This window comes from Apis florea, unplaced genomic scaffold (assembly GCF_048593485.1).
Source record: "Apis florea isolate Af1SG1 unplaced genomic scaffold, ASM4859348v1 contig_26_pilon, whole genome shotgun sequence".
Taxonomy (NCBI): Eukaryota; Metazoa; Arthropoda; class Insecta; order Hymenoptera; family Apidae; genus Apis; species Apis florea.
In genome coordinates this window covers 374061-401927 of record NW_028256622.1, presented here as the reverse complement: position 1 = coordinate 401927, position 27867 = coordinate 374061, and the positions used below count along the sequence as shown (strand labels likewise).

Below are 27867 nucleotides of genomic sequence, written 5' to 3'. Positions count from 1 at the left end.
CACTTGATCGAACGAATATTTTAATTAATTATTCTTTCAAAAAAAAAAAGAGAGAGAGAGAAAGCAAACAATTATACCCGTAGTTATGGACGCAGTCCATGTTAGCCAATCGTGGAGACTGCTGTTGCTATAGTACAACCAAAATTCGTATTTGGTGCCGGGCAGGCCGTCCTTGAACTTTATCACGTCGCCTATGTCGATGGCGGCTATGGTGGTGTTGGGTGGTGGATAACCAACTGCAGGGCTGTAGTCCAACCGGTACCAAGAACCTCCCTGGCTCAAGTTTCCCGGTATCTCGATCGCGAGGTCCGCCGAATACGTGACCTGAAAACATCGAAAATGATCAATATCTCGATATACGATCGAATCGCTGGAAACGGCCAAGGATATAAAGTGTTTGCGCGCTACTCTCGAGCTGTGTTATCCTCCTCCTTGCGCGAGAACGACTGACTCATCGCGTGATTGCGCCAAGGTGGGTCAAATGACACGGGAACGTGTGGTTCAGAAGCAAACAACGATTGACGTCAACACACGATACGCGAAGCCTGACGCGTTCGAATATTTCGCGAGGATTAACGTTTCGCAAGTCGTAATTGCGATTGATCGACGGAGAAATTTCATCGGTATGATTAAAACACGAATTAAGACAGTGTCGAGACAATGGAATAATAATGAATCGGGAAGGAAAGAAAATGTTTTGTAGCGCTCATATGGTGTAGCGAATTCTATAGCGCGACGTAATAACGGTATAATCGAACACGTATTTCCCACATGATAAACAATTTCACGCGCGTAACAATGATCATACACGCGATTTATAACGGGTAAAATGTGGGGAAGGAAAAGAGGAATCGCGACGACGGTGTCGTGACAATCGGCCAAGACCGATTTTATACATTCCCGTTACGAGATGTTGGCAAATTTCCAAATAGAAAGTGTACAAACGGTCTAGCGTGAAAAGGTGGAAGACCTTTCGGTGTAATTCATCGATCCGTGGCGGGACGAGTTTTTAAGGCCAACCTTGATCTTCTCTCTCGTCGCTATTTCCAGTCGAGCCCCGAATTCGAGTGAACTCGTCGGTCGTTGGAAGAAGTGATATTCGTCGAAGAATAATTTTTCTTAAACGACCACGCTTTAAATTTAATCCGTGATTTTCTCGAGATCGTCACGAACGATCTTAAATCACCGTAGATCGCTTCCTCCTTCAATTTCAGAGAATCAACGTTCTGAAAACAATATTCTAAAAAATTTAAAGATCACCGTTTCAAATTCTTCTCGAGCTATCTTCAATCGCTGAAATTTCCAACGAATCGTGTGAATATTCATCACGCACCAGGCCTCATTAAAGACTAACGAGCGTTTTTTTTTTCTTTCTCTTTTAATCGTCATTCAACCTTCCTACCATCTCGTATCGAACAATAATAAAGTTGAATTCGAGGAATGCGAATTCTCTTATCCGATTTAAAAATCGTCTCACGAGAGTGTTACGGACGACGATATTTATAGCCATGAGTCCTGATGGAGTGGCGTTGCCGGTACGTACGTATGTATGTACACGGTATGCCGGAAGCGACGAGACAGACGTGGGAAAGAGGCGCACCGCAAATCTATAATGCCGTTACTCACCCGTAACACAACAGTCTGTACCGGACGGCCAATGTATATTAAAAACGATATCAATTTCGCCCGCCATCTACACTTCCGCTCCGACGCGAGGAAAAGTACGTTTCCCATTTTCCACGCTTCCATCGTCCTTTAACCCCAAAACTGTATTACGAGTATTCAAAGAAGGAACAGATATTAATTTTAAACCAATTGTTTGATAGTGTTATATGTTTATATGGCTAGACACAATTGATATACGTGTGCAAATAAAAAGAAAAAACCGATATTAACTTTTAAACCAATTGTTAGGCACAATTAATATACCCTAACATCCTAAAATTAAATACGTATGCAAATAAAAATCGATATTAATTTTAATCTTTAAATCAATTGTCAGACACAATATAGCCTAACATCCTAAAATTAAATACGTATGCAAATAAAAATCGATATTAATTTTAATCTTTAAATCAATTGTTAGACACAATATACCCTAACATCCTAAAATTAAATACGTATGCAAATAAAAATCGATATTAATTTTAATCTTTAAATAAATTGTTAGGCACAATATACCCTAACATCCTAAAATTAAATACGTATGCAAATAAAAATCGATATTAATTTTAATCTTTAAATCAATTGTTAGACACAATATACCTTAACATCCTAAAATTAAATACGCAAATAAAAATCGATATTAATTTTAATCTTTAAATCAATTGTTAGGCACAATTAATATACTCTAACATCCTAAAATTAAATACGTATGCAAATAAAAATCGATATTAATTTTAATCTTTAAATCAATTGTTAGACACAATATAGCCTAACATCCTAAAATTAAATACGTATGCAAATAAAAATCGATATTAATTTTAATCTTTAAACCAATTGTTAACTAGACACGATTAATATATCCTAACATACATATACTATCGCTTAATCCTAAAATTAAACGTGCACGTATGCAAATAAAAAAAAAAAAAAATCGATATTAATTTTAATCTTTAAACCAATTGTTAGCTACAATTAATATACTCTAACATATATATATAACTTTTCGTTTCCTATCGCTTAATCCTAAAATTAAATGCGTGCACAAGGAGAAAAAAATCGACATTAATTTCATTAATCATTAAACCAATTGTTCCTTAGTGTTAAATACACAACTAGATACAATTAATAATACCTCTCGTCCTGGTCGAATACCTCCTCCATCGTTTCAATCCCGACACACGTAAAATCCCAAATAACAAGCCACTCGATCACCCTATCAGATGCGCATCGATACCGCCCTCCAACAACGGAGCACGGAGTCTATCGAATCATTCCATCCCCGCGAATGGAAATCGCGTTCCCCCTCCCCGACATAGCTCCACACTATCATTTCGCGATATTCTCGAAAACGCCTTCGTGATAAAACCAATTTCTTGCCTCGTTGCCTCCCTTCTCTTCCCTCCATTCCCTCGCTCCCTCGCCCTCCCCACCCCCGAAAAAGAAAGATTCCGCGCGACAAGTTTGCCCATTTCGAAAGATTGCGAGCCGCGTGGATGCTCTCTTCCTACATCCGGTCGCGACGACGACGCTGCCGAGGTGCATATCGATCCCTCGTCCACCATCATCCCCCGAATCCGCGCTCCCTTTTCCTCCTCCTCGCTCCTCGCTCTTTCCATTCGCGTCGTCGTGGTCGTGGTCGTGGTCTACGACGGCAACACTCCTAATTGTACCAAGAACGCAGGAATAGCTGTGCAAACCCTTTGGGTCATGCCCGTGTGCACGCGTGCGTGGGGAGGGGGTTTGAGCGGAGAATTTCATTGGAACGCGGTGGACGGGGTGGAGGGGGTGGAGTGCGCCGAGAATTATTTTCCACGCGTGCATTGCCGGTGATTAAGCGCGGTCGTCGAGAGAGGGAGGCTTTTCGACTGTTCAAGTTTTATATATGTCGACCGATGGGTGCAGAAACGAGCCCCGCCCTCTCCCTCTCTCTCTCTCTTCCTATCTTTTTCCGCTCTCGTCGCGGAGCTAGGCGAAATTGGAAAAGGCCTCGCGCGAAAGTAACGCTTTTCAACGTTGTTTCTTCAAAGAAGGATCTCTCTCTCTCTCTGGGTTGGTTTTTTTTTTCTTTTCTCGTTTATGAAACGTTAGGCGGGTGGAGAGGGTGTTTCTTTTTTCGGGGTGGGTGGGCTCGTTAGGTAAATGCCGTCTGCCACCTTGTCGCGTACACCTGGGAATCTGATCGACGTTTTGCTGGATTATCTTTTGGTGGATATTATTTCTTTTTGAAGATTATATTCGGATTTTTGGAAAATCCGAAGTTTTTTAATTAACGAAAGGAGAAGGCTGAAGGGCGAAATAAAATTATTGGGGAAGCAAGTAAATCGTATCTTTTGTTTTCCCGTATTCCCAATTAAAACACGCGTAATTGATCGAACAAAATTTAAAGAGAAAAACTTTGGATTTGCAAAAACAGTATTTACTTATGCTTGTTTGTATCGAAACACACCGAGATCATCCGATACACTTACTTATTTATCGTAATTCCATTCGCGTTCGTTTTTAATTAACAACGAGGATAGGATCAAACGTGACGCGGAGACACGGACAACACGCGGAGAATTTTCCAGAGAATTAAAAGAATTACCGGCACGCGCATTTTTCAATTAAAATTATTAATCGTGAATGAATCGCACATCGATCCAACGTGAGATATTTATCAATCAATTTGAATAAAATTCAACGCCCAACGAACAACGTAGCCTAAATCAATGTGATTTTCATACAATGGACGAGTCCTATATATATATGTATCGGATCGTTCGGTTAACGAGATTCCGATAACGCGATTCTTCCAATGGCCTCGGCTATCCGGGGTCATCCCGCCACGAACAGAAACACTTTTATATTTCTCCTGCACAACTTATCCAATACGAAAGAATATGAGCTACTATAAATGTATGCTATAAATACCGCAAAGGTTTATGCCTCTTTGCCATTGACTGGCGGCCTCGTCTGGTCGCGTGTCGCTGTATCGTGATCTAGATAGGCAATATCGCGATAGGCAGAAATTTCTACAATTCCGCTTTACGTAACTAAACGCTTGTCTGCGTTGCGCAACAATTATTCCCAATATCCGTCGAGCGCTAGTTTCGGGATTAGAGTTGGAATCAGAGAAATCGAAAAAGAAGGTTGAAATATCGAAATTAACGTGTGATGATGTTGTGACATTTCGAAAAGATCGAAACGAGGAAAAAATCGAGCTGGCGAATGTATATAAAATCAAGCGTGATAATATTTCTGCGACATTTCAAACGTTGGCAAGATCGTTTTACCGTGTACTGGTTGCACCTATCGTAACACGGTGTCGCGATTACATTAGGAATTTAGGCGATCGAGGTTAGGCCTAGTGATCGAATCAACTGGTGGCGCACCTCGATCGACGCGTATGCAAATTTTCCCGCGAGTGTGAATTTTTTTTATAGCTCCTCGAAGCGTATTTGGTTACGAAACCCGTGGGCAAAGCTTTTGACTGGAATGAAATAAAGGGGAAATAATAAGAAACGAGCGACGATGATTAATAATCGTCGTGGTGCGCACAAAAAGAAATAGAGAATGGAAAAACGAACGATCTTATCGATGAGTTAATAACGAAAGAGTCGGTAAGATCTCGTGGAAAGATATTAAAATACGATAAAACGATGGAAAATTTTCGATCGGGAGGACGAAGGCGGATAATGTAGAAAGTCTGTATAGGAAGTCGAGTATATTTTTCAACAAGAATACTCGACGCGAATGCGGATTTGCCGCTCTAACAAGTGGAACGTTTAACCGTTACGCGATACGTTCGCGACAAAAGGGCTTTGTGACACTCTCCCCAAAGGAAGAAATTAATTCGTTGCATCGCGAAAAATCTTACGTGTATACATCCACGTTGCAACTACATACAGTAACAAAAAAAATAATACGATTCAACGTCACTTGCTTTTAACTTTCACTCCGATTCACTTTTCAAACCTATCCTCCACCATCGCCCACCACCAGTGATGGGTTTAAAATTTCACCATCTATCGAAACAATCGCAAATAATGCCAAACTCGGCCTTATGTATCCGAAAAACGGATGAATAAGAGATCGATAAGCTTAAAAATCCCTTCCAAACTACGGATTCGTTGGAAAAATAAGATGGAATAAAAATGCGAGTCATTCATCGCCAGTTGGCTCGCGTCACGCGTGCAAATATCTCGTGAGGAACACGTACGTACAAGTACTTTGGATCACACGAGCGCAGGGAGGACGTGTGTAACGTCGATGAATGTCGCGTCGTGAAATTCCAAAGCGGCTCGTGCACGCTCGTGCGCTCTCTCTCTCTCTCTCTATGGAAGAAAGACGGTCTTTCTTGGGCGGAACTGAGAATCGAGAGCGACGGTGCGAATAGAGACGCGTTGGACGTTTAACGAGATAAATCATAATGGAGCAGAGGGTACAACAATCTATTCGTTACGCCGCCACCAGCCGCCGACTAAAAATACCACGAGAATTCACGCTCCAGCTAGAGCGTATCGCGACCACGTTTCCACTGGGTGTTGTTCCCCGACCGGTTGCTCCGACAGGGTGTGACTCTGTGTTTATGACGTATACAGAGATACACAGGGTGGGAGTTCGTGTGAAAGGAGGAGACGAATCTCTTTTTCTAATTTTTCCTTTTTTGTTACGATGAAAATTTACTCGATTCGTAGAGATTCTTCTTTCTTTTCGTAGAGTTTATATTTTTTTTCGAAGAGGAGAAAGCGGATGTTGTTATTATCAAAGGGAATGTAATAATGAAATTTCGTCAGTGTTTGCTTACCTTTTAAGGAATTAAGGGTTTGCTTTTACGTTTAAGAATTCTCGGATATTTTCTTGACACGAAGTGAAATGTGTTTGGTAAAATTCTCGTGGAAGGATAGATCGGGGCAAAGACTCTCGATGATTACTCTTAATTCCTCTTAACTTGCACCAACTAGTTCTTCAGACACGTTTCAACAATGTAGAATAGCAGCACTTGTGAAGTTAAGTATCCCCTCCGTACAACAACATGGCTCTCTGATAACGGTAGCAACAAACGTTCCTCTTCTATAACCAACATTCTTGCCCTACCCTCTTCACCGTCTCTCTCTTTAAATAATAACAATTACTACCGATGTATTGGTAAAAATAATCAAACTATCAATCTTCTTCAAACTTATTTCACTCGTAATACTATCAATATATCGCTATCGAATCGAATCGAACTATTATTCACGAACTTAAAACGATCGAATAATTCCATCGAGACAAATCCTCTCTCCAAAAAATCATTATCACACGTAATTGAAAATTTCAATTGAACACTCTACTCACTTTATCATATTATAATAATTACCAATTACTATCGACATATCGTTATATAATAATCATCGATAACAATCATCGATCGTTACAAGTTTGAATATTATTCGAATAAACCAAATCACGCGCCTCTCTATCCACCGTTTCGGGTGACAATTCGACCCTCTTCCCACTCTCACCTCCCTTTCGACGAGCAATCAACATCGGGAAGAAACGCGTCGTTCGTTTCCGCTTTTTGTCGCCGCTCGAGTTACACGTTCGAACACGTGGCCGTTTTCCTCCAATTTAAACCGCCTTCGGCCAGGAAGTGACGCCGATCTCGTGACAAACACCTCGCGTGATATAACGCCGCCGCGAGCGCTATTTCCATCTATACGATTAACATTGGTTACATAAGCGGCAGGTAGAGGTATCCTTTGGCCGAAGGAAGGTCGATCGGAGGCGTTGCGCAATCCGTGACCGGATTTATCTTACCGCCTCTCTTCGCTGGATGAAAAATCGCGAGAAACGATATCCACGGTCCAAGTAAATTTTTCGAATCGGAATTAAAGTTTGCTCGTTAAAGTGGCCGGATTTATCTTTTCAGCTGTCTTCGGAGAATGAAAAATCGAGAGAGAAACGATATCCACGGTCCAAGTAAATTTTTCGAATCGGAATTAAAGTTTGCTCGTTAAAGTGACCGGATTTATCTTTTCAGCTGTCTTCAGAGAATGAAAAATCGTAAGAAACGATATCCATGGTCCAAGTAAATTTTTCGAATCGAATTTCGTTCGGAATTAGAGTTTGCTCGCTAAAGCGACAGGATTTATCTTTTCTTTTCTCTCTTTACATGATGAAAAATCGTAAGAAACGGTCCAAGTAAATTTTTCGAATCGAATTTCGTTCGGAATTAGAGTTTGCTCGCTAAAGCGACAGGATTTATCTTTTCTTTTCTCTCTTTACATGATGAAAAATCGTAAGAAACGGTCCAAGTAAATTTTTCGAATCGAATTTCGTTCGGAATTAGAGTTTGCTCGTTAAAGTGACCGGATTTATCTTATCGGTTGTCTTCAGAGGATGAAAAATCGCGAGACGTTCGAGAAACGATATCCAAGTAAACGCGTGAATTTCGTTCGAATCGATGGGAATTAGAGTTTGCTCGCCAAAGTGATGGACAAACTCGTTTCGTCGCAGGCAGAGTCAAGGCTAATAATCGTGCTAACGATAACAATTTTGAACGATGCTGTAAATTGTAAATGAAATAGTAGAAAAATTAATATTCTTCTCTCTTTTTTTTTTTTTTCATATAAGACAGGAGGAAAATTTTCCAAAGAGAAATCATCTTTATCCAATCTCGGTCGACTTGGCGGAGAAAGTAGAGTGAAACAGAGTAGATTCTAGAAGATTCTTTTTTTTCAACTAACGAGAAGAATACTATTAGAAATAATGTTGAGCGAACTTTATAACTTTGTAGAAAGATGAGACGGATCTTATAAAGTGAATTTCATCATATCGAGAAGACGATGTATATATATTTCCTTTTCATATCCAACAAATGAAATAAAATTTCTTGCAAAAAAGAAATTCACTTTACGACGTGTGTCCTGGTTCAAGGGCAATAACACTTCGACGATAGGATCGTTTCTCGAATTCGTGGACGCGGGATGAATTCAATATTTCCTTTCGTTTCGTTTTTCTTCGGACGGATGAACCCCGAATCTCTAAATAAACTATATAACGTAGCATCCCTGCATGGGTGAACCCTCGTAAAACGGGTAAGGTCTCGGGTTTGTCAAAGACAAACATCCTCGAGAAGAACAAGGAACGAGCGGTCCCTTTGAATTGAATTTCAGAGAGAAAGTCCTCGCCTTCGTGAAAATTTTACTAATAGGATGGATGGGGAAAAGTGTACGGCACCATGGGCGAGGGGGAGGGGAGGGGAGGGGAAAGGAGGAGGAGAGGGGGAAATGTCCCTTGCCAACTGGAAAAGTCAGCTCGTTATTATTTAATGAGAACGCCTAGCGAATATTCCTTAGTTATAAATAAACACTAGAAGCGGAGGAGGAGGAGGAGGAAACAGTGAAGAATTTAACATCATGATAACTCGGGTCCTTCGCACAATTGAATATTTTGCAGTAACGTTTCTTTCTGATCTGATCTTTTTCTAAATAAAATCCAACACAAAAGGAACTTTGAAGAATTTGACTCCAAATAAATAATTGAATATTTCGCGAGAAATTTGAATAAAATTATTCCACACCGATCTTTTGGTGAAGTTTCAAGTATTTTAATTTTTTTTTAAGTAAAATCCAATCCAGAAGAGACTTTGAAGAATTTGATTCCAAATAATAATTGAATATTTCGCGAGAAATTTGAATAAAATTATTCCATACCGATCTTTTGGCGCAGTTTCAAGTATTTTAATTTTTTTTTTTTAAATAAAATCCAATCCAGACGAAATTTTGAAGAATTTGACTCCAAATAATTGAATATTTCGCGAGAAATTTGAATAAAATCATTCCACACCGATCTTTTGGTGCAGTTTCAAGTATTTTAATTTTTTTTTTAAGTAAAATCCAATCCAGAAGAGACTTTGAAGAATTTGATTCCAAATAATAATTGAATATTTCGCGAGAAATTTGAATAAAATTATTCCATACCGATCTTTTGGTGCAGTTTCAAGTATTTTAATTTTTTTTTTTTTTAAATAAAATCCAATCCAGAAGAAATTTTGAAGAATTTGACTCCAAATAATTGAATATTTCGCGAGAAATTTGAATAAAATCATTCCACACCGATCTTTTGGTGCAGTTTCAAGTATTTTAATTTCTTTTTAAATAAAATCCAGCTGAAAGGAACTTTGAAGAATTTGGTTTCCATTAATAAATTGAATATTTCACAAATTTAAATAGAAATTTAAATAAAATTATTCCATACCGATCTCAAATATTTCAATCTGTCGATCGAATCGATTATACATATTTCTCACGGATTAAAACTTGAGATCAAAGACTACCGTGTTTACCGCGGAATCTGTCCACAGACACGTAAGACGATAATTCAACCCTCCATCCGATCAATCTCTTGAAAGTAGCAGCGATTTTACGATCGAACCGATCGTATGCTGCCACCAATTAACGAAATTGAACAATCCAACGCTAATAACGAAATGGATGGCGAGACCGGATAATCGTTAAGGTCGTCGTCACGCGCATTTCGCGTGACGAACACTCCTTGATGGTATCGATCGTCATTGGTCACAACCGCTCTAACGAATCTGCTGCTAATCTTGGATTATCGTAATGGATTCGCGTAAGTGCCTCCGCACAGGATGACGCGAAACGTCTGCAAAATTCTTTTTAATCGAAGAATCGTGAACCGTAGCTTCAATTTTCAAATTCGGCGTTCGATCGATGAATTATATCTCTCCTCGATCGGTAAAAATCGATTTTTCCTTCCTCTCGATTTACTTTAAATTAAACGAAATTAATTTCAATCGACAAATCACTACGAAATATTCAATAATATTGTAAGTATATAATACAAGATTCCGTCATGGCAAATACAACATTCTGAAACTGAAACATCTTCTCCTCGAAAGATCGATCATCACCCAACTTGAGATGTTATCGAGGCCAGCTATGCAAACATAAAGATAAATTAAAAATTGTCTTTACATCGGCAAGTGAGAAAAAGGAAAAGGAAATCGGTATCTTCGATCGAATCGAACTGTGTATATACATACACAGAAGGCGTTATCTATGGAAGCAAGGAGGAACGGACGATCATCCTTCCTCGAAAACGATCTAATCTAACGATGCAATATCCTGACAACAGCTGAATCCAACCAGTAATCGTTTGGATAAGATCTGCATGCGCTTAACGATCCGACTTCCTGTTTACAAGATGCTCGATACGTTCCTACCCAACTTGTGTAACACCACGCTTTGCGCAATCGACGAATTCTCGGGGGAAGGGGAACAGAGCAAAAAAAAAAAAAAAGAAAAGAAAAAAAGGAAGAAAAAAAAAAAAGAGGAGGAGAAACGTTGGAGAACAATAAAATTAAATTGCGCTGGAGGAGACTCCTCCATTAAGCCGCGAACATCGGAGAGAGACAAAAGAATTCTGACGAGTGAATCGTTGATGCAACGAGAATTCACTTTTTTGTCCGGAATCTTCTTTTCGAATCGATCGTCCGGGGGTTCGAGCAACTGGGTTAAACACCGGATTCTATATTTTCTTCCTTCTTTTGTTTGTCCAAAGAAAGAAAGAAAAAATATATTTCCATCCTTTCATCAAAAATTCCCTTTCCAATGGAATTTCGAAAGACACAAATATATGTGTGTTCGCATTATGCCGCGTTGAAGGGAGTCGAAATTTTCATTTTAGATAGCACTATGCAATGCAATATGCGATACAACGAAAGAATCCAGGAACAAACAATTTACTTATATTTTCGGATCGTTAAATTTTCCAAAAATCGAGGGGAAAAAAATTTAAATCGAAATGCCCGGATCGAGAAGAGAACTTTCCAACCATTTGCGAAAATCCGTGGGAAAGGGAAAAGCGAGACAACGAGCAGACGTTTCGGGCGTTCATTAACGCGAAGAAAATAAAGAATTTCCTTCAAACTTCGATGGGGGGGAAACGTTGCACGAAGTCTGAGTGCTGCGCTTCCGCATCGTTGCCGGCGAAAATGTAGAATCGTTAGACTCGTTGCTCGTTTCTCTCTATCCACTCCTCCCTAGTTTTTACTTATCAGAGAAAAATTATTTCGCAGCAGAACAATATCGATGATATTTTCGAGCATTGTATAACATATCTAAAAAAAAAAACTATGATAAAACTGTGATAATGCTCGTCGATGAATAACAATGCCTAACAACGATCAGAAAATTTCTAATTTTCACGCTCAGTGAAAAGAAACTTACTCCTGTTTTAAAGTGTGAACAAGTATATCAAGGGAGGGGGGGGAAAAGGAAAAAGAAAAACTAAAGTTCGTTTTAAAAATGCGTACGTCGGCATGTTCCAATCCGACGAGCGAAGCGGTTTCGTAGCTTTTGCGTAATTAAAGAATTTACGTAATTACAAGTTGGCGCAACTTTTGAAACAGAAATTTTTCACATCTGGCTGGGTTAATTGATTTCCAACCTAACCTAAAAGATATATATCTTGGGTTACGTACGATCTTGATACATTCCATCAACTGTGATAACCTAACGCGCAATTAGCAATTAGCAATTTTCGAGGCGAATCGTCCCGTTCGAAAAATTTATTCCTTCGTTTCGAAACGTTCCCTCTCTCTCTCTCTCTCTCTCTTTCTCTCTCTTTCCGCTTCGAAACGCTTTGTTTCGAAGTAATCGGCCGTTCGATTAAGATAAAACTCGGGAACTTTGTAGTTTAATAATCGTTTGACGCAATTACCCAGCGAAGAGAGAAATTTGTGTTTTCGCGATAAGTAAATTTACGCGGAACAAGATAAATGGCACCGTTTTTCGGTTTCTAATGGTAATTTGTCCCTGCCATGGGGGGGGCAACATTTATTTAGGTTTATCTAAGTAAATTATCTTGTTTGAGAAATTTCTTGCCTCTTCTTCAAGATAAATCAAATTTCTAGGTAAATAAGATAAAATGAATTGTTCTAACGATGATAATTCATCAACTTGTTTACTTTAATTTCGAAGAATAATAATTTCAATGGATAGACAGATAGATATCTCTTTGAAAAAGGAAAAAAAACGCGCGACAGTAGATAAGCTATTTATGACATTCCGCGTGGAGTTACGATACGATAAGAAAATGGTATCCAGAGAAACGTCATTATTTTTTTTTTTTCCTCGAACGAAGAATAAATCATAATGAAATAATCTCGAAGTAATAATAATGCTTCGAAAGAAAAAAAAAAAAAAAAAAAATAGACAGATTGCAATAATCAATTATCTCGATTACACGATGCACAATAACGTATCTCCCTCGGATCGTGACACAATGTTTTTCCATTTTTCTCTTTTTCCACAATTCACGAGAATTATTAATCGCGGTTAATCATCCTGATGATATTACGCACCTGCAACACAGCGATAACCGGAAGCGATTCACGTTCTTGGAAAAACTAACTTATAATTCAAACGATAATTACTGTCGGTCGTTCAAAGTGCAAGGGGATCACGTCCACGCTCGTTTTCAATTATCGCGCAAACATATTTTCTTCTTCTTCTCTTTTTCCTCTCGTCAATTCCACCTCCTCCCCAAAATCGCCACGATATGCGACGAATATCCATTTTTAACCGTCAAAGCGAGACATCTTTCTCCAAGAGGTTTCCACACTCTGTGAAAGTGTCCAACGTTTCACAGGAACGTCTTTCAACGGACGTCATTATGCTTGGATATCGATTGCACGAAGCCCAGTGTCTCTGCGCAATTATGCACACGCGTCTCCTCGAAGAAAGCTTTCGACGTATCGATATCCGGAGAAAAGTCGAGAAAGAATTCGTTGCCCTCTCTTTGAAAAAGGTTTACATCGATGATTCGTTCCGTGTTGGAACCAGTTTCAAGAAATTTTAAAGTAGATTAGCGAAATTAGAAATTTGATAGATTTTCTCTCGACCGAGTTTGCGGAAAGTTTCACGCAACGATGACGTTCTATGGCAAAAATTACCCTTCGTTAAATATCACCCCACGACAAATTAGGGAAATTAGCGTGGAAGAGCGAGCGTGACAAAGGATTAAAAAACTGTTTCGACCCCTCTTCTTATTGGATTAGAATAAATTCTTCGTCGACGGTTGAACAAGTTTGCTGTAGAGACGAGCTGCTGCTTATATCTCTCACTCGATGATTCTTCACTTTAAATGGACGTTTAAAAGGAGTGTATCGTGTACTGTAAACTTGCACTTTGTACGGATGAAAAGAAGGGAGATAGGCAGATAGACTTTCTCCAAAATAAATTATAGAAACGTAACACGAGCGGGATGCTAGCTTCGAAGAGATAACGAGATAAGATAATCCGCACGATTAGTAAGTTATAAATTAATTTTAAATTGCCAGAAACTATTTCCATTCCACGAAAGGGTTCCAAAGAGTTTTCGAAACTCCAAGATGTTAATCTGGGATGTTAATTGCCCGGAAGAATTTCGCATCCTTTTGGAAAGGAAAGGTTGAAAAGCTTAGGATTGAGGAGGAGTGCGTACTACACGTTCGAACAAAGTTTTTTCTTCTTTTATCAGCGATCATATCAAGAAGACTCTCGTTCTCGCGGTTGAAAAAAATAATTTATTCGGAAGAATGACAGGAGTAAAATCATCACCACTTTGCATTACAACAAGTCACATTGTATGCTAACTCATAGGAGATAATTCATGATGAAACAACTACTACCACTAGCAGACAACGAATTCCAAGGATTGTTTTACGATGAATAGAAGGATGGGGACGAGTCGAGGCTTAAACGAGGCGAAGAAGATTGGAAAAGAAGGAAAAAAATTAAAAAATAATTACAATAATGATAAATCATGCGAACAGCAATAACGAAATGAAAATCGTGTGCAGAGAGTGAGAGGAGGAGGAACGAGACGACAGACACGTTTCTTTCTGCTAAACTTGAGCAAAAAAAAAAAAAAAGGAAAATCCAATCGAAGAGAGGGATGAAACGCGCCTCGTAAAACACATCCTTCGAATTTCAATTTATTTCATTTACAACGAATAATAATAATAATAATAATAATAATAGTAAGAAAAGATAAACAAGTAAAATATCATCGAGTCTCGTTACTTCCAAATTATTCCCACACCAATTTTCGACCAATTGTTGCTTCGTTCCAACTTCGATGAATCGCGCGCGTTACGCAACCGAAGAACGCGCATGTTCAATTCTATTGTTCAGAGAAAAGTTTAAAGTTTCTGAAAAGTCGCGATCCCCTTGCGTGGGAAAATTCCCACGCACGCGGTGGAAAATGGTTGCGATTTTTCTTCGAATCGCTTCCGCGATGTCGCGCGAAGGTAGTACGGGATCGCGGGCGATAAAAATACAAATGATGCAGCCGGCCGCGCCACGTGCAACCAAAGGATCTTAGAATTTCTGATGTCATTCCAAGGATGGAGAAGAAAAGTGGCCAACTGGTTCTTCGAACAGAAGAAGAACGCCCCTTTTGCTCGTGTTTTATTCTCACGCGTACGTCACGTTTAAACGATCTCTATCCTGTTTCTAAATTAGTCTTTTCACCCCTCCCTTCCCCTTTTTTTTCTTCTTCTCTTACCGAACGCATTTTCTTAATAAAACGCGTCGCGATCAACGACTTTTCCAATTTTCTTTCCAATTGAATTAAATTATTTATTTATTCACTCAACTTTCCATTCCATTTAACTTATGATTCGTGTGAATACACGTAATATACATAATAGAGAAAGGTTTGCAACCCTTGGAAGTACGCGATAATTGAGAAGGAAAATAATTTGATCGAGAAGCGAAAGTGAGAAGGTTACGATTTGACTACAGTTTTGTGCAAGACTTATTTCGACGAGCGTCGTCAAACCAAAGATTCCAATTGTTACACAATTCGTCAAAAGATTGGGGAACACCGTTCGAAGAGCATATAACGTATCCTTCTCGAACGATGAAAGAAAAAGAAGAATTTCCAGCCGCAAAAACTGGAAGGAAAACGAACGAATTCCTGTTTCGATCCCACACTTGTTTCGCCTCTCCCCGATTATATTCATCTTTGGATACGCGCGTAAATCGCTCATTTATCTCTCTCTCTCTCTCTCTCCCGCCTGCTCTATTTTCGAACGCGCATCCTCCCTTCGGCCAGGAGGATGTACTCCAAGCCCACATCCGGATGCGAGAGAACGAACGGAGCAACGAACGACCACGTGCACTTGCCCTTCCAAAGCGTTCTCGACCTGGCCTCCACTCCGACTTGCGTTTCCTGCCCCTCCCCTCCCCGCTTCGCCCCGCTTTATGAGGATGCGACAATCGGAAATACGTCCAATATACGATATGGATCATCCCCCACGGACGTGTCTTTCTTTTTTTTTTTTTTTCTTTTTGTTCGAGGTCCAAGTCACGTCGAAACCGAGTGATTATTACGATCCTGTGATTTACGTGTGGGGGAGGAAAAATCGTAGCAAAATCCTACATTTTATTATTATATTTACATTTATTAGCAAATGTAATGTAAGTAAGAGGAGAAGAATGGTTAAAAAAAAAGCGGTTTAACCATCGAGAAGTAAAAGTTTGGTAAATGAACCTAATTCGCCATTGTTTCTACAACTTTCACCCATCGTTTATCGGGCTGAAAACGCGTCGGAGGAGCGCGTTTCCAATCGTGAAATTCACGCGATTCACGGCCGGCCGACGACATAATCCCCGATAACGTGAAAGTTTCCATTTACAATGGTATACGGTGGAATCAATCGTGGAGAGGCGAATTTCTGGGTCACCGCCCCAGCGGCCGGGTCGAAAACTTTTACGCGACACGCGAGCCAATGAATAAAGAGAGCAGCGTGGTGCACGCTAAATGCAAACCGATCGCTTGTCGTTACTCGCGTATACGGCCGCCAATATCGTTACAATTCCGTGGCGATAACGGCTGAATCAGAGCACGAATAAATTATTGCGAAAAGGAAATAACAATACAAAGGAAGATAAAATTTAACATCTCGTCGAGCAAGCCGCCTTCTTTCGAAATTATCTCCGCTTGTGTGGCGGGCAAATGCAAACCGTTTTCGTGTTTCTAATAATAACTCGAATACAAACTTTCTTGTACTTCGCTCGTTCTCGAACCAGTTTACGTATCGATCCGCGATACGTAGCCACCCTCGAGCATCGTTTCACACAACAGGCAAATCAAATCATTCCGTCCAACTGCTCACCTGATTATTTTCACCACCAGGAGTTCGAATCCCTCCCAGTGGTTGGAGTAGAGAAGATAGAGGAGGATCGATCGATCGGCGAACTAAACATCGAGCTACGCTTTTGCGTCACGTTTCTTCGAAGCGAAGAATTCTCGTATTGAAAAATCGTAAAATCAAAAGTATTAAATATAAAAAAAAAGAACGATTTAACAGAGAGAAAGTAATCAAGAGACGAAATTGTCTGGAAATAATTGCATCCATCTCCTAGAATTGCCAAGTACTCATAAATCAATTTATAATACAATACTGTCATAAAATCAGAAATACCGTAAAATCATAAACACAAACAATAACAGGTATCATTTAACCTGCGGAGGGTTGCGGTTCATCATTAAACTCGCGCATTCCTCAAACTCTTTTTTCCTCCTTTCCATAACCGACCATGCTTACGTACGAATACAACCGTACAAGTAACGTCGTACACGCGATTATAAAAATTTTACATCGGAAAGATTGAGAAGTCGAGGAAAAAACCGCGATCTTCCACGTCAACGACGAGGCACAAAGCAAACCGCGAATCATCGAAAAAGGCCCGATCGATTTATCAAAAAAAAAAAAAAGCAGAAGGGAGAGAAACCACCCTCAAACGTCGTTCACGGTAAATCGAATTTCTCCTTTGAGAGCACGAGTTTATTTTTATCTCGTCAACGGAGCTCTCTCTCTCTCTCTCTCTTTGGAAAGGGGTTGCCGTATTAGAGAGAAAACGCGTTTCCAACGCGCATGGGGGGAGGAATTTTCCTTTCTTTTTTTTTTCGCGTTGACCAACGGAACGCGAGCGTAACGTAACTCGTCTCTTTCTCTCTCTGAGAAACGTCGGTTTATATCGCGGTCCCCTTATAGCAAAGCGCTTAAAATTAGCGCGCGGTCATGAGCCCCGAATTCTGGGCCAATAATGTCACGGCTTTCTCCCGATCCCACCACGTCTAGCGAAAATACATACCGCGGACGATTTTGCGCTCGGCCGGTTTGCATCATCCATCTATCCTTCCACATACTAGCACAGGTATTCGATTCGGTTTCTCGAAATTCTTGTCCACGGTGTTAAAGGGTTAATGTCGCTTTCCTCTAGAAAGAGAGAGAGAGGGGAGGGAGAGGGAGAAGTATCGATTGAGATTTAAGAAACACGATCATGGAATAAATCTCGACTCGAAGGTTTGTATTTCGTCGTTCTTGCGCAACTACCAGCCACTTTCATACTTGGCCACGTATTATTACAGTTGTATTATAATATTAGCGTTGGATCGAAATCGAAATTAACCGAGTCTATTCTCGAGTGTTACATAAAATAAAGTATAAAGCCGAACTTTCCATCCCCAATATATAATTTCGACAATTGACGAGGAAAGTTTGTTATTTAACAGATTCTTCTCTCTCTCTCTCTCTCTCTCTCTCTTCTTGCGTATATCAAATCGATTCGTTTGCGAGAACGAGTTCGAAATTTCGCGTTCGAACGAAGCGGAAGTTGCAGTAATTCTGGTTAAAACGGTGTCGTGGCTGCAGACCACGGATGCAAATTTCGCAGTCACCGATATATCGACGTTACACGAACGAAGGAAGCGAGCATCCGGTGCATCTTTTATTCCATTGCAAAAAAAAAAAAGAAAAAAGAAAAGGAAAAAAAAGAGAGGGAGAACTATTCGCGGAAGATGTTCGGAAAAATGGGAGAATGGTATTCAGAACGAGTTATGGCTGGTTGTTTTCTGAGCGGGAAAGATGCAGGAAGTTATTCGAGGAGAAAGTATATGGTTCACCGAGGTGTATCTCTTCCTATAACGTGATCCTTTTTCAAGTGCAACGACGCAAGTGCAATGGTTATGATTATTACTTTTTCTTCGACGTAATCGTGCACGATAAATCTCGTCTTATTTGCTCTCGAAACGATCTGCAAGTCTTCTATCCTATTTTACGGCTAATTTAGGAAGAAGTAACGAAAATAAGCAAACAGGTAAATATTTTAATTCCATTCGATCGATACGCGTAACAGTATATCGTTCGAATTCGATTAATGGAAAAAGAAAGAAGAAAGAAAGAATTGGATATTTCTTCGTTACATTTCGTAATGTGTAAAAAGTAGAATTAGAAAATTCATGCAAAATGTTTTAATTGTAAACGCATATTTTTATTATCAAATCCTTCGTATGGGAAATTTATCATCGAAATTTTCGTTTATGTTAAATAAATATCCAATGTGCCCGTACAATATAATTCGCAATATTTCATTCGTTACAAAATTTTGTTTTACCGTAATAATTACCTTAATTGCGTGAAAAATAGCGAAGATACAAGTAATACTCGCTCGCCCATAAAACCAACTCGTTCCAACAAATTGAAACAGATGGCCGTTTTATTTCGTTACTTTATCTGTTGCATCGCGTAGCCGGGTTAATTATAATTTCTCCTTGTTCGCCAGACCACCGCGGAGTGTTTTCTTTCCCGATTTTTTGCTTTTAATTCATCCGTTTACGTTTCCTTTGGAATTGATCTCTTATTTCTAATCGAAGTAATTTCCATTATATTTAGCCTCTCTCTCTCTCTCTCTCTCTTTCTCCCGCATCTTCGTTTTTTACGCTTCTGTTTTCGTCAAGGATCAAGGAGGACTTTGCTAGAAATACACGGTGATTCATTGGCAAAACCCTCTGACCTGAAAACCCACAAAAATTCTATTCTTCCATTTCCTTTCCGTCCTTCGACGAATCTCTCTGTATCCGCCTATCAGTCCTATCCCGGACTGCTCTTGCATCGTTTTTACACCAATCTCCGCTTTATTCACTTTCACTTTAGCCTAGTTAACCAACGTATACCCGAGCGTAACCTGGCCTAGCGTTTCCATCCATCATCGATTTTGTTCGAGGACGATAAACAATATTATATATATATATTTTATATATCGGTATATATCGGTAATTTCAAAAAAACAATCGAAATGGGCGTTGGCCATGGTCGAACGGGGCGACCATTCACCGGCAGAACTCGGCAGAAACTTAACTTTCGCCGAGGAAACTTTCCTTTACTCGATAAACAGCGATGCGGCTACAGGCCGATTCTTCGAGTTTCATTTGTTTCAACGGTTGTTTTACGACAATTTTTAATCATCGGTGACAGCCATACATACTTTCACAGCTTCGAGTGAAAAAAATTTCGCTGAAACGTTGAATTTTTATGCGCCATCACGCGCTATTCTTATTTTCGTTTAATTAATTATTCCATGCGCGCGTGGGGATGTGCATGAATGTAAATTTTACGGTATAATTGTAAATTTTTTTTATATCCTATCAGATACATTATTCTTTTTTATTACTTATTTGCCGACGAAATCCATCGTCACACGCCTTTCCGCTTCTTCCCTTCTTCACCGATTCGTTTACGGATTCGTTTTATCGCCTTCTTGTTATCGCCTTTGATTTCGATAGACGCGATTTTGGATAAGCGATTTTGATTCGAATTCAAGAGGTCAAACGCATTGGATACGTTCTCTCATAGGTTGGGAAAGTGAGACGACGAGTTTCGCAACCCGGGGACACAAATCGGCCGAGCAAAAGAAGACTAGATACCGACCTGTGTCCGTTCCCCTTCACCGATCGCCGACCACAACTCGAGAGACGAGATACTCGCACTCGAGACACACCGCGAAACTTGCTTCGAATCTCCTTCGAATCGGGCTTGGAAAATTTTCACTTCGATTAAGTCAGAGAGTCGAATGGGGCAATCGGCTCGTAAAAATTTACTTCTAGAACGTTACTATGTTCCATTTCCAATCTCCGTTGCGCAAGAAATTTATTAGCATTGGTGACTCGTGACTTGTCAAATTTCGATGTTAGCTCGATTATTGTGTGTGTGTGTGTGTGTAACGGGACAGGAAGTTGTCTCTCTTAGAATTTTTTTTTTCTTTTCTACATGATAAAGCAAACAAAGTAAATAATATAGTAAATTTTTTCCCTTTCGAAACGATATCGATCGATTTCGAGACCGATGATAATCTATCTGGATAACGATAATCTATAATACCTTGTATTATTAATCATTCCACGTTTTTTAACATTTTCACCTAAGAAGAAGCAGAATAATCCAAGAGACTTATATTATTTTGCAAAAAATTGAAAAAGGAAAATTTGTTACAAATTTTCCTCGGAGTGAGGTGGGATGAAAAGAAGAAGCGGAGCGAAACGTAATCATAGACAAGAGGCCGGTCGGCGAGTGTCTCTCGTTCGAAAGGCGTTCCAACGACACGTCCTAGATTCATACGATTACCCACCACCATCGTCTTACTCACCTCCGCGAGCAGCGTGAGAAGCAGAAGAAAGGTGCCGCGAAACCTGGACACCATCATCCTGCTCTTCATCTCTTAATTTTCCGGACCAACAGCGCAATCCTACGACTCTGCCTCCTTCTCTTCCTCTCCCTCGCACCGATTCCCAACCGTGTGTGTTTTTCCTCTCCTCTCCTCTCTTCTCCGCGGCCTACTTCTCCGCGCCTCTTCGCTACCGATTCGCCTAAACTCACCGTGTATCACTTCGGTCAAACACTTTCGGTCGCTAAGAATGCACGCGAGGAATCGTCTCTCCCTCTCTTTCTCGCACGCACGCACACACGCAAACACGCACGCACACACGATCGATCGAGTTAAACACGAGCGGCACCACCACTGAGAGAGTCGACGCGGCTGCTATCACGAGGAATCACGTATCCCGGCCTGGACAACACCTTGCGACAACACCTGTTCGCTCGATTCACAGGTAGCACGGCGCCGACAACGTTGGAACCGTGGAGGAGCAACAACAGCGGCTGCCATATCCATCGACGGCTGGGCTCGACGGTTTGGCTAACCGGAACGCTACCACTCCTCCCTCCTCTAACCTGTTCCGGATACCTCGGATAGGAATGTTGCGAACGGTACCCCAAACCACGTGTCACAACGCGTGTGTGACCAACGTGCTTCCTGCTCGACTCTAGCTCGCGCCTATATTCGCTCGTTCGATTTTTCAACGAGCCGTCTCTCCCGCCACTACTTTATCACTCGTCCACGATTCAGGATTCCCCCTTTTTTCTCGTTCTGTCGTTGCTTATTACGCTTCTGGTCCTTGATTCCGTCATGACTGCGAGTCTGGTCTTATTTTACCTTCGGAGGGAGAGGTATCCTCGCCACGGAGAATCGTATAATAATAATAATGGAATGTCAGGCGAGAGTCGCATCGACGTGATGAAGCGACGAGCAGAACTCGAATTTACCTGGAACGATACGGGCAACCGACAACGAGCAACGAGTCGACAATGGCCACGTAAAGTTTGATAACGAGCTCGTGCACTATCATCTTTTTCGTTTTCTTTTCTTTTCTTTTCTCACTTCGACTCGATTGTTGTCGAATGGAGAGGGCCTAGATAAGGCCCTTGTCCTTTCTTCTCTCCTCTCGCCCGACGTTCCGTTCCGTCTCTCGCCCCTCGACGAGCGTGGAATGGGATAACGAGACGAGGGGATGCCACCCTCCGCCTTGCCCGAGACAACGCCAAGGTAACGAACCGAAATCGGAGATGTCACTAACGTTACCAGCCAGTCCGATTGTTCGATATCAGATTCAGGAAATTGTACTTCAAAGACGATTATTATCCGACGTTGATTAATATTCTTCTCGCTTCTCTCTTCTTCTTCTTCTTCTTCTTCTTACGACAAAGGAGGTAACTCGTTGCGTAACTTTCGTTACTTTGTGTTAAAAAATAAAATGGAATGTTATAACGAGGTTTGTAATAATAATCTTCTGGTCTGATCGTTACTTCTTTTTTTTTTTTTTTGGCGTTACAAGTTTCCTTTCGCTTGTTTAAAGCGGCCCACGTTGACGTCGGCTGATACAGAGAAGCTATACGTCATCGAACGCCCGACGAATTTGAATTAATCTTCGAGCCAATCCAATCTGTCTTCGTTCCTTTTATTCCCTTCGCGTTTCGAATCGATCATCATCGGGTACGGAAAATACGAAATCGAAAAGGAAACGTACGTGGAACGTTGTGTACGGTATTATCGTTACGATAACAAAGAATAACAAATAATATCGCGTGTATGTCGAAATGCTCCGTTTCCACACTCTCTCGATTCGATGATGAGAAATATCAGCCGAAACGTGCCAGTACGTTCAACGTTTCAACGTCAAGGTGAAACACGCCAGGCCACCGAGGCGACGGTGGTTATCAACGTGAAACCGAAAGAAAGAACGTTTTAATACTTTCATCCGAGCCGTGCTCACTGACAGAAACGAGTTTTCATATTTTTCTCTTTTTTCTTCTTTTCCTTTTTTGTTTTTCCTCCTCTCGGTGTTTCCTTCTCTCGATCTCCACCACGATTCGATGCCAAAAACGAACGAGCACCGTGCCAACCAAATCGATATGTCAATAACAACGTATCGCGCCACGAGAAATTCGCGTGACGTGAAAACGAGTCGTTCGAAAGAAGAAACGAGAAATCTTCTTTCCTTCGTCCTTTTCCACCCACTCGAACTCCCTTGTCAAAAAGGTAGACCGAAGCGTAGACATCCGCGATGATCAATCCAAACGACACGTCTCACGCATCGCGTACACTCACTCGCACACTATTGACTGGGTGAAACTTCTCTCTTGAAACGGGTACACACGGGTTACGAATGACGAAAATCGAGTACGTCTCGACCGACACACGACACGGATACGCGCGCCGCTATCCTATCCGGATACTGGCGAAAACCAAGATTCCCCTCCCCCCCCCGGCACTGGAGAAACAATAGAGGCGCGTGACAGCGAGGAGCAGGAGAGCCACCGGCCGAATCCTTGCCACGAAAGCAGAGAGGGCAAGGTAGGCCTCTCCTCAACGACGACAAATACGCGGTTTCGTCCGAGGTGAGGTGCACTCGGTCAACTGGCGCGCTTTCATGACGCCTCTCCCGGTGCAGGCACGGGCAACGGGACCTCGGCTGCTCTCTCGCCACTCCAACTCGTGGCTCGCCGAACCAGCACCAGCTAAATCGCTTGCCTTGCCTCGTTCCTGCCCTCCCCTACCGCGCCGCAGCTAACCTGACTGCCTTTCCATTCCATTCGACCCTCTCCCTCTCTCTCCTTCTTCGTCTCTTTCTCTCTCCACATGATTCGAAACGCCGCCGACTACTGCCCCAGCCGGATACCCGGCGCAGCCGCCACCACCACCAACGTTTTCCCCACCTTTCCTCCTTCCCTACCATCAACCTAGCCCCGAACTACTCCCACCATCTGGCCTTTTGCATTCCCTGCCACCGATGACGTTCGCCGCTCTGCGTTTCCTCCCTCGCTGTGCTTCACGGGCCTAGAGCTCCTCCACGGATGGAACTGTGTTGGTTCGGTGTGTATAGAGTTATGCGTACGTGTTGATCGGTAGCCAGGAGCGTAGCTTGAAAGGGAGACGCTCGCGCCTTTCCACGCGTCGGTTCGATGACTCGTGATAATCTGCATCTTCTTGAATTCGATTCCGATTTTCCTCGAAGATACGATGTATATTGTAAATCGTTCGGTGGAATTGTTAGATTTCCGGGAATTTGGAATAATACGGTAGTTGCGCACAATTTTTTTTGTCAAATTTTTAGAAAAACGCTTTATTTGGATCCTTTCAGGATGGTAATACTCGTTGTTAAGGTAAAGAAAAAATGGAAGAAACGTCCGCTTAATTTTGTACCTGTTTCGATTTCCCTTCCTCTATTAAAAACCTTATTCCTCGATCCTTGTTTCTGAACATAGACCTACTTATTTATCAGATACTTGCAGACCTAGGAAGTAAACTCAGGGACGTAGTTAAAAGTTTTTACTTTTATGAGATTATTGTTTGTTATTGAGATTATTATCTATAAATATTCAAAAATTTTCATTTTGTTAAATTAACAATTTAAATTTAAAAAAATTCTATTATATTTACAAATCTGTTTTAGATTCATCTGATTAAATCGCTTTTTAAGAATATAAAAAGCAATTTTACTTAAGAGGATAATTTCATTACGTTGTGCACTAATTACTATTACCTAAATTTGCGGGAATAATTGTGCAAAAAGGAGGATATAGCTCCACCACCGGTGAATAAATAGATACAAATCGAAATCTCTTTAATAATTTAATAGAAACTGAATTCTTTTCTCTCACATCAAATAACCAGATAATTCAATACAGCTGGAACGATGAAATTAATAACACAAAGGAACGATCAATTATCGATTCTACGTTATTTAAACTTTAATATTAAAGATTGGATTTAAAACTTTCTTGATATCGACTATTCCTTTTGTATTCCATCTATGCCAATTCAATTTACAACGAAAAGAATTTCTTATAAAACGGGTAATTTAAATAACCTCAAATACTTGTCTCCATAATAATATTCCAATAAGGAGAGAGAGAGAAAAAAAAAAAGAAAAAATAAGTAAAAGAAAAAAAAATAAAGATATTATCATTGATGCAAGAAATAAAAATCAATATTAAAATGTCTATTTTACGATAAATTTTTCATTCACATTATTATTAATCACTGAAAAACAAAATGACGTAACACCATAAATAAAATATATCTTCCTATGAATAAATTAAAATTTAAACGAAATCACATCACCCTAGTGAACGGCAAATGAATAATCATTTCCATATTATCTTGAAGTGAAAATTACATAAATGAATGTAATATAATTAACATCGAATTTGGAATCGCTACGATACAGTACTTTGTTCAACGTCATCAGCCATATTGCAAGATCCGCACGAATGATGCGACCAGCACGTAAAAATCGAAATGGTCGGGCGTCTGTTTATACGGCGTAGTGACAACCACACATCTTTTTTCTTTTTTTTCTTAGCACTTCGCTACGTACTCTTTTGCCATTGACGTTCCTTTTCTCGAGTGAGAGTTGCTGGTTAACACCACACGCACATCGTTCCAAGCGTGTTAGCACTTGTACCAACAGAACCTTACCAATCGTTCCTTCTTTCCCACCACCATCCGATGCATTCCCCACCTATGGGAGCAACCTTCTGTCGGCGTTTGCCCTCTACCCTTATTGCGAGCCCAGAACAGAGAAAATTACTACCTACGGTTTTGCGCGTGTGCACAATACTGGCTTCGTTGTATACGTAGTTCCTTGTCTCGTTCGCACAAAGAGAATGAACAGTCACGTAACGCGAAAGACGTGTACCAGCAGAAAGGATGAACTGTCTGCTATAATTGAATTAGAAATTTGCTAGCCATACAAAATTCGGAAAGAAGAGATTAATTTAGAAATGTATTTGAGACTTGAAAAAATTATTAGTTAAATTGATATAAAAGTTGTTCTATTATGTATTATTCTTTTTCTTTTTATCGTTGGAATATTGATTGAAAAAAGAAAAATAAAAAATTTAGAATTTGTCACAGACGAAATCAAAATAAAAATAAGATTAAATGAAGTAAATTTTTAAAATACGCGCGATTTTGAACTGTCGATACAAAAGTGATCGCGTTTTATTCTCGACTGTCGGTACGAAAGTGATCGCGTTTTATTCTCACCTACTATCGGTACGTTTTGTTATTATAGATCGAACAATTATTATGTTATTTACAAACGTTAAGTTATATAACAATAATATATGAAAATTTATTAAGATACTATTACTAAAATATTAAACGAAAATTATAAATTATACATTAAATATTTTAATATTTGAAAAAGATACTTTCGATACGTCCACACGGTACAACGGTATCGACCGAACTGAGGTTTAACGCGTAGTATACGCGCGTATATACAAACGGTCGATATGTGTTTATATTCGTTCTTGTATATAATTTAAAATCATACACAAACTTAGCGAATATTTTTATTTTATATATATATATATTATATGAATATTATAATATTATAATATTATAAAATATTTCGCGAATATTATATCATTGTTATAATGGATAATCAATCATGTGATATTTTCTACAAATGGTAAGTTATCTTTTTAAGATCATAATAATTTATTATCCTATCGATAAAATATTTCCATTTAAAGAATATAAAGAAATCTATTCTTTTACAACATTTCTACGATACAATAAAGTTTTTTATTTATTTTAAAGTATTTTTTTAATATTTAAACATTCTTAAAATTTTATAATATAAATTTAAAAAAAAAATGAAAACTAAAAATTGAAAAAAATGTAAGAAATTTTTATATTATTTAATTTTTTAAGATTGTAGAAATATAATAAAAATATATAAACCGATATAACATAAATATTTCTTTTCATTATAATTTATAAAATAACGTACAAAAATTAGTAAAATTCAATTTTATCTCGATAAAATAATAACTCTGAAAAATAATTATATTATAAAAAATTTAATAAATTGTATAGATTCTATTATAACGAATGAACAGGAATTGCGAGAATGACATCATCAACAGATTCGTTCAGTTTCTATTTCGTCAGTATAGAATTATTATTCCTGTTCTTTTATTTGCATATTCATTTGAATAATTTTTAAATTCATATCAAGATACAATTGTTTATATTTTAATACATATATATATATATATATATTTCTTTACGATTCTTTATATCTATCTATTTCTAATTATAATTTAACAAGTAAGATTTATCATAATTATCAAAAGTTGTATTATAGTAAAGAATTCGTTAAATTCATTGTACTATTTGACAAGAATTTAATTGTTATAAGATATTTAACTGTAAACCGTTTGAATATAAAAGTAGTATCGATGCGTTCCTCGTGATACGTTATTACCATAAATAACGATTCTTAAGGTAGAAGTGGATACTAAGGATTGTGGCACCGTGGGCGAAAGAAAAGAAATATGGCACAGACAGGGACGTATTCTATTAAAGAAAATAGCTATTTATAGAAACAATTTTTCTATCTAATAATTTACTTACAATTAATTAAATAATTATAATTTATAATTCTACACACAACTTCTTATAAAATTGATCTTTTAAATTAAACTTTTACTTAAATTAGATTGCAGCAACAATTTCTCTAACAATTATC

At 39.4% G+C, this 27867-nt stretch overlaps 1 protein-coding gene across 5 annotated transcripts in view; it reads right to left on the bottom strand.

The window, feature by feature from the left end:
• The window catches only part of Ptp10D (Protein tyrosine phosphatase 10D), a 44939-nt gene extending 19067 nt beyond the window's left edge, over positions 1–25872 (bottom strand). For all 5 annotated transcript variants that reach the window (XR_015291759.1, XR_015291760.1, XM_086907109.1 and 2 more), the window contains exons 1-2: positions 21132–25872; positions 78–324 (exon numbers count right to left, since the gene is read on the bottom strand). Coding sequence is in view for 3 of the 5 variants with exons in the window: in XM_086907109.1 (XP_086763235.1) it covers positions 78–324; positions 21132–21200 (316 nt within the window). In the remaining 2 variants the exon portion in view is untranslated. The remainder of the gene's footprint in view (positions 1–77; positions 325–21131) is intronic.
• Positions 25873–27867: the final 1995 nt, after the last annotated feature.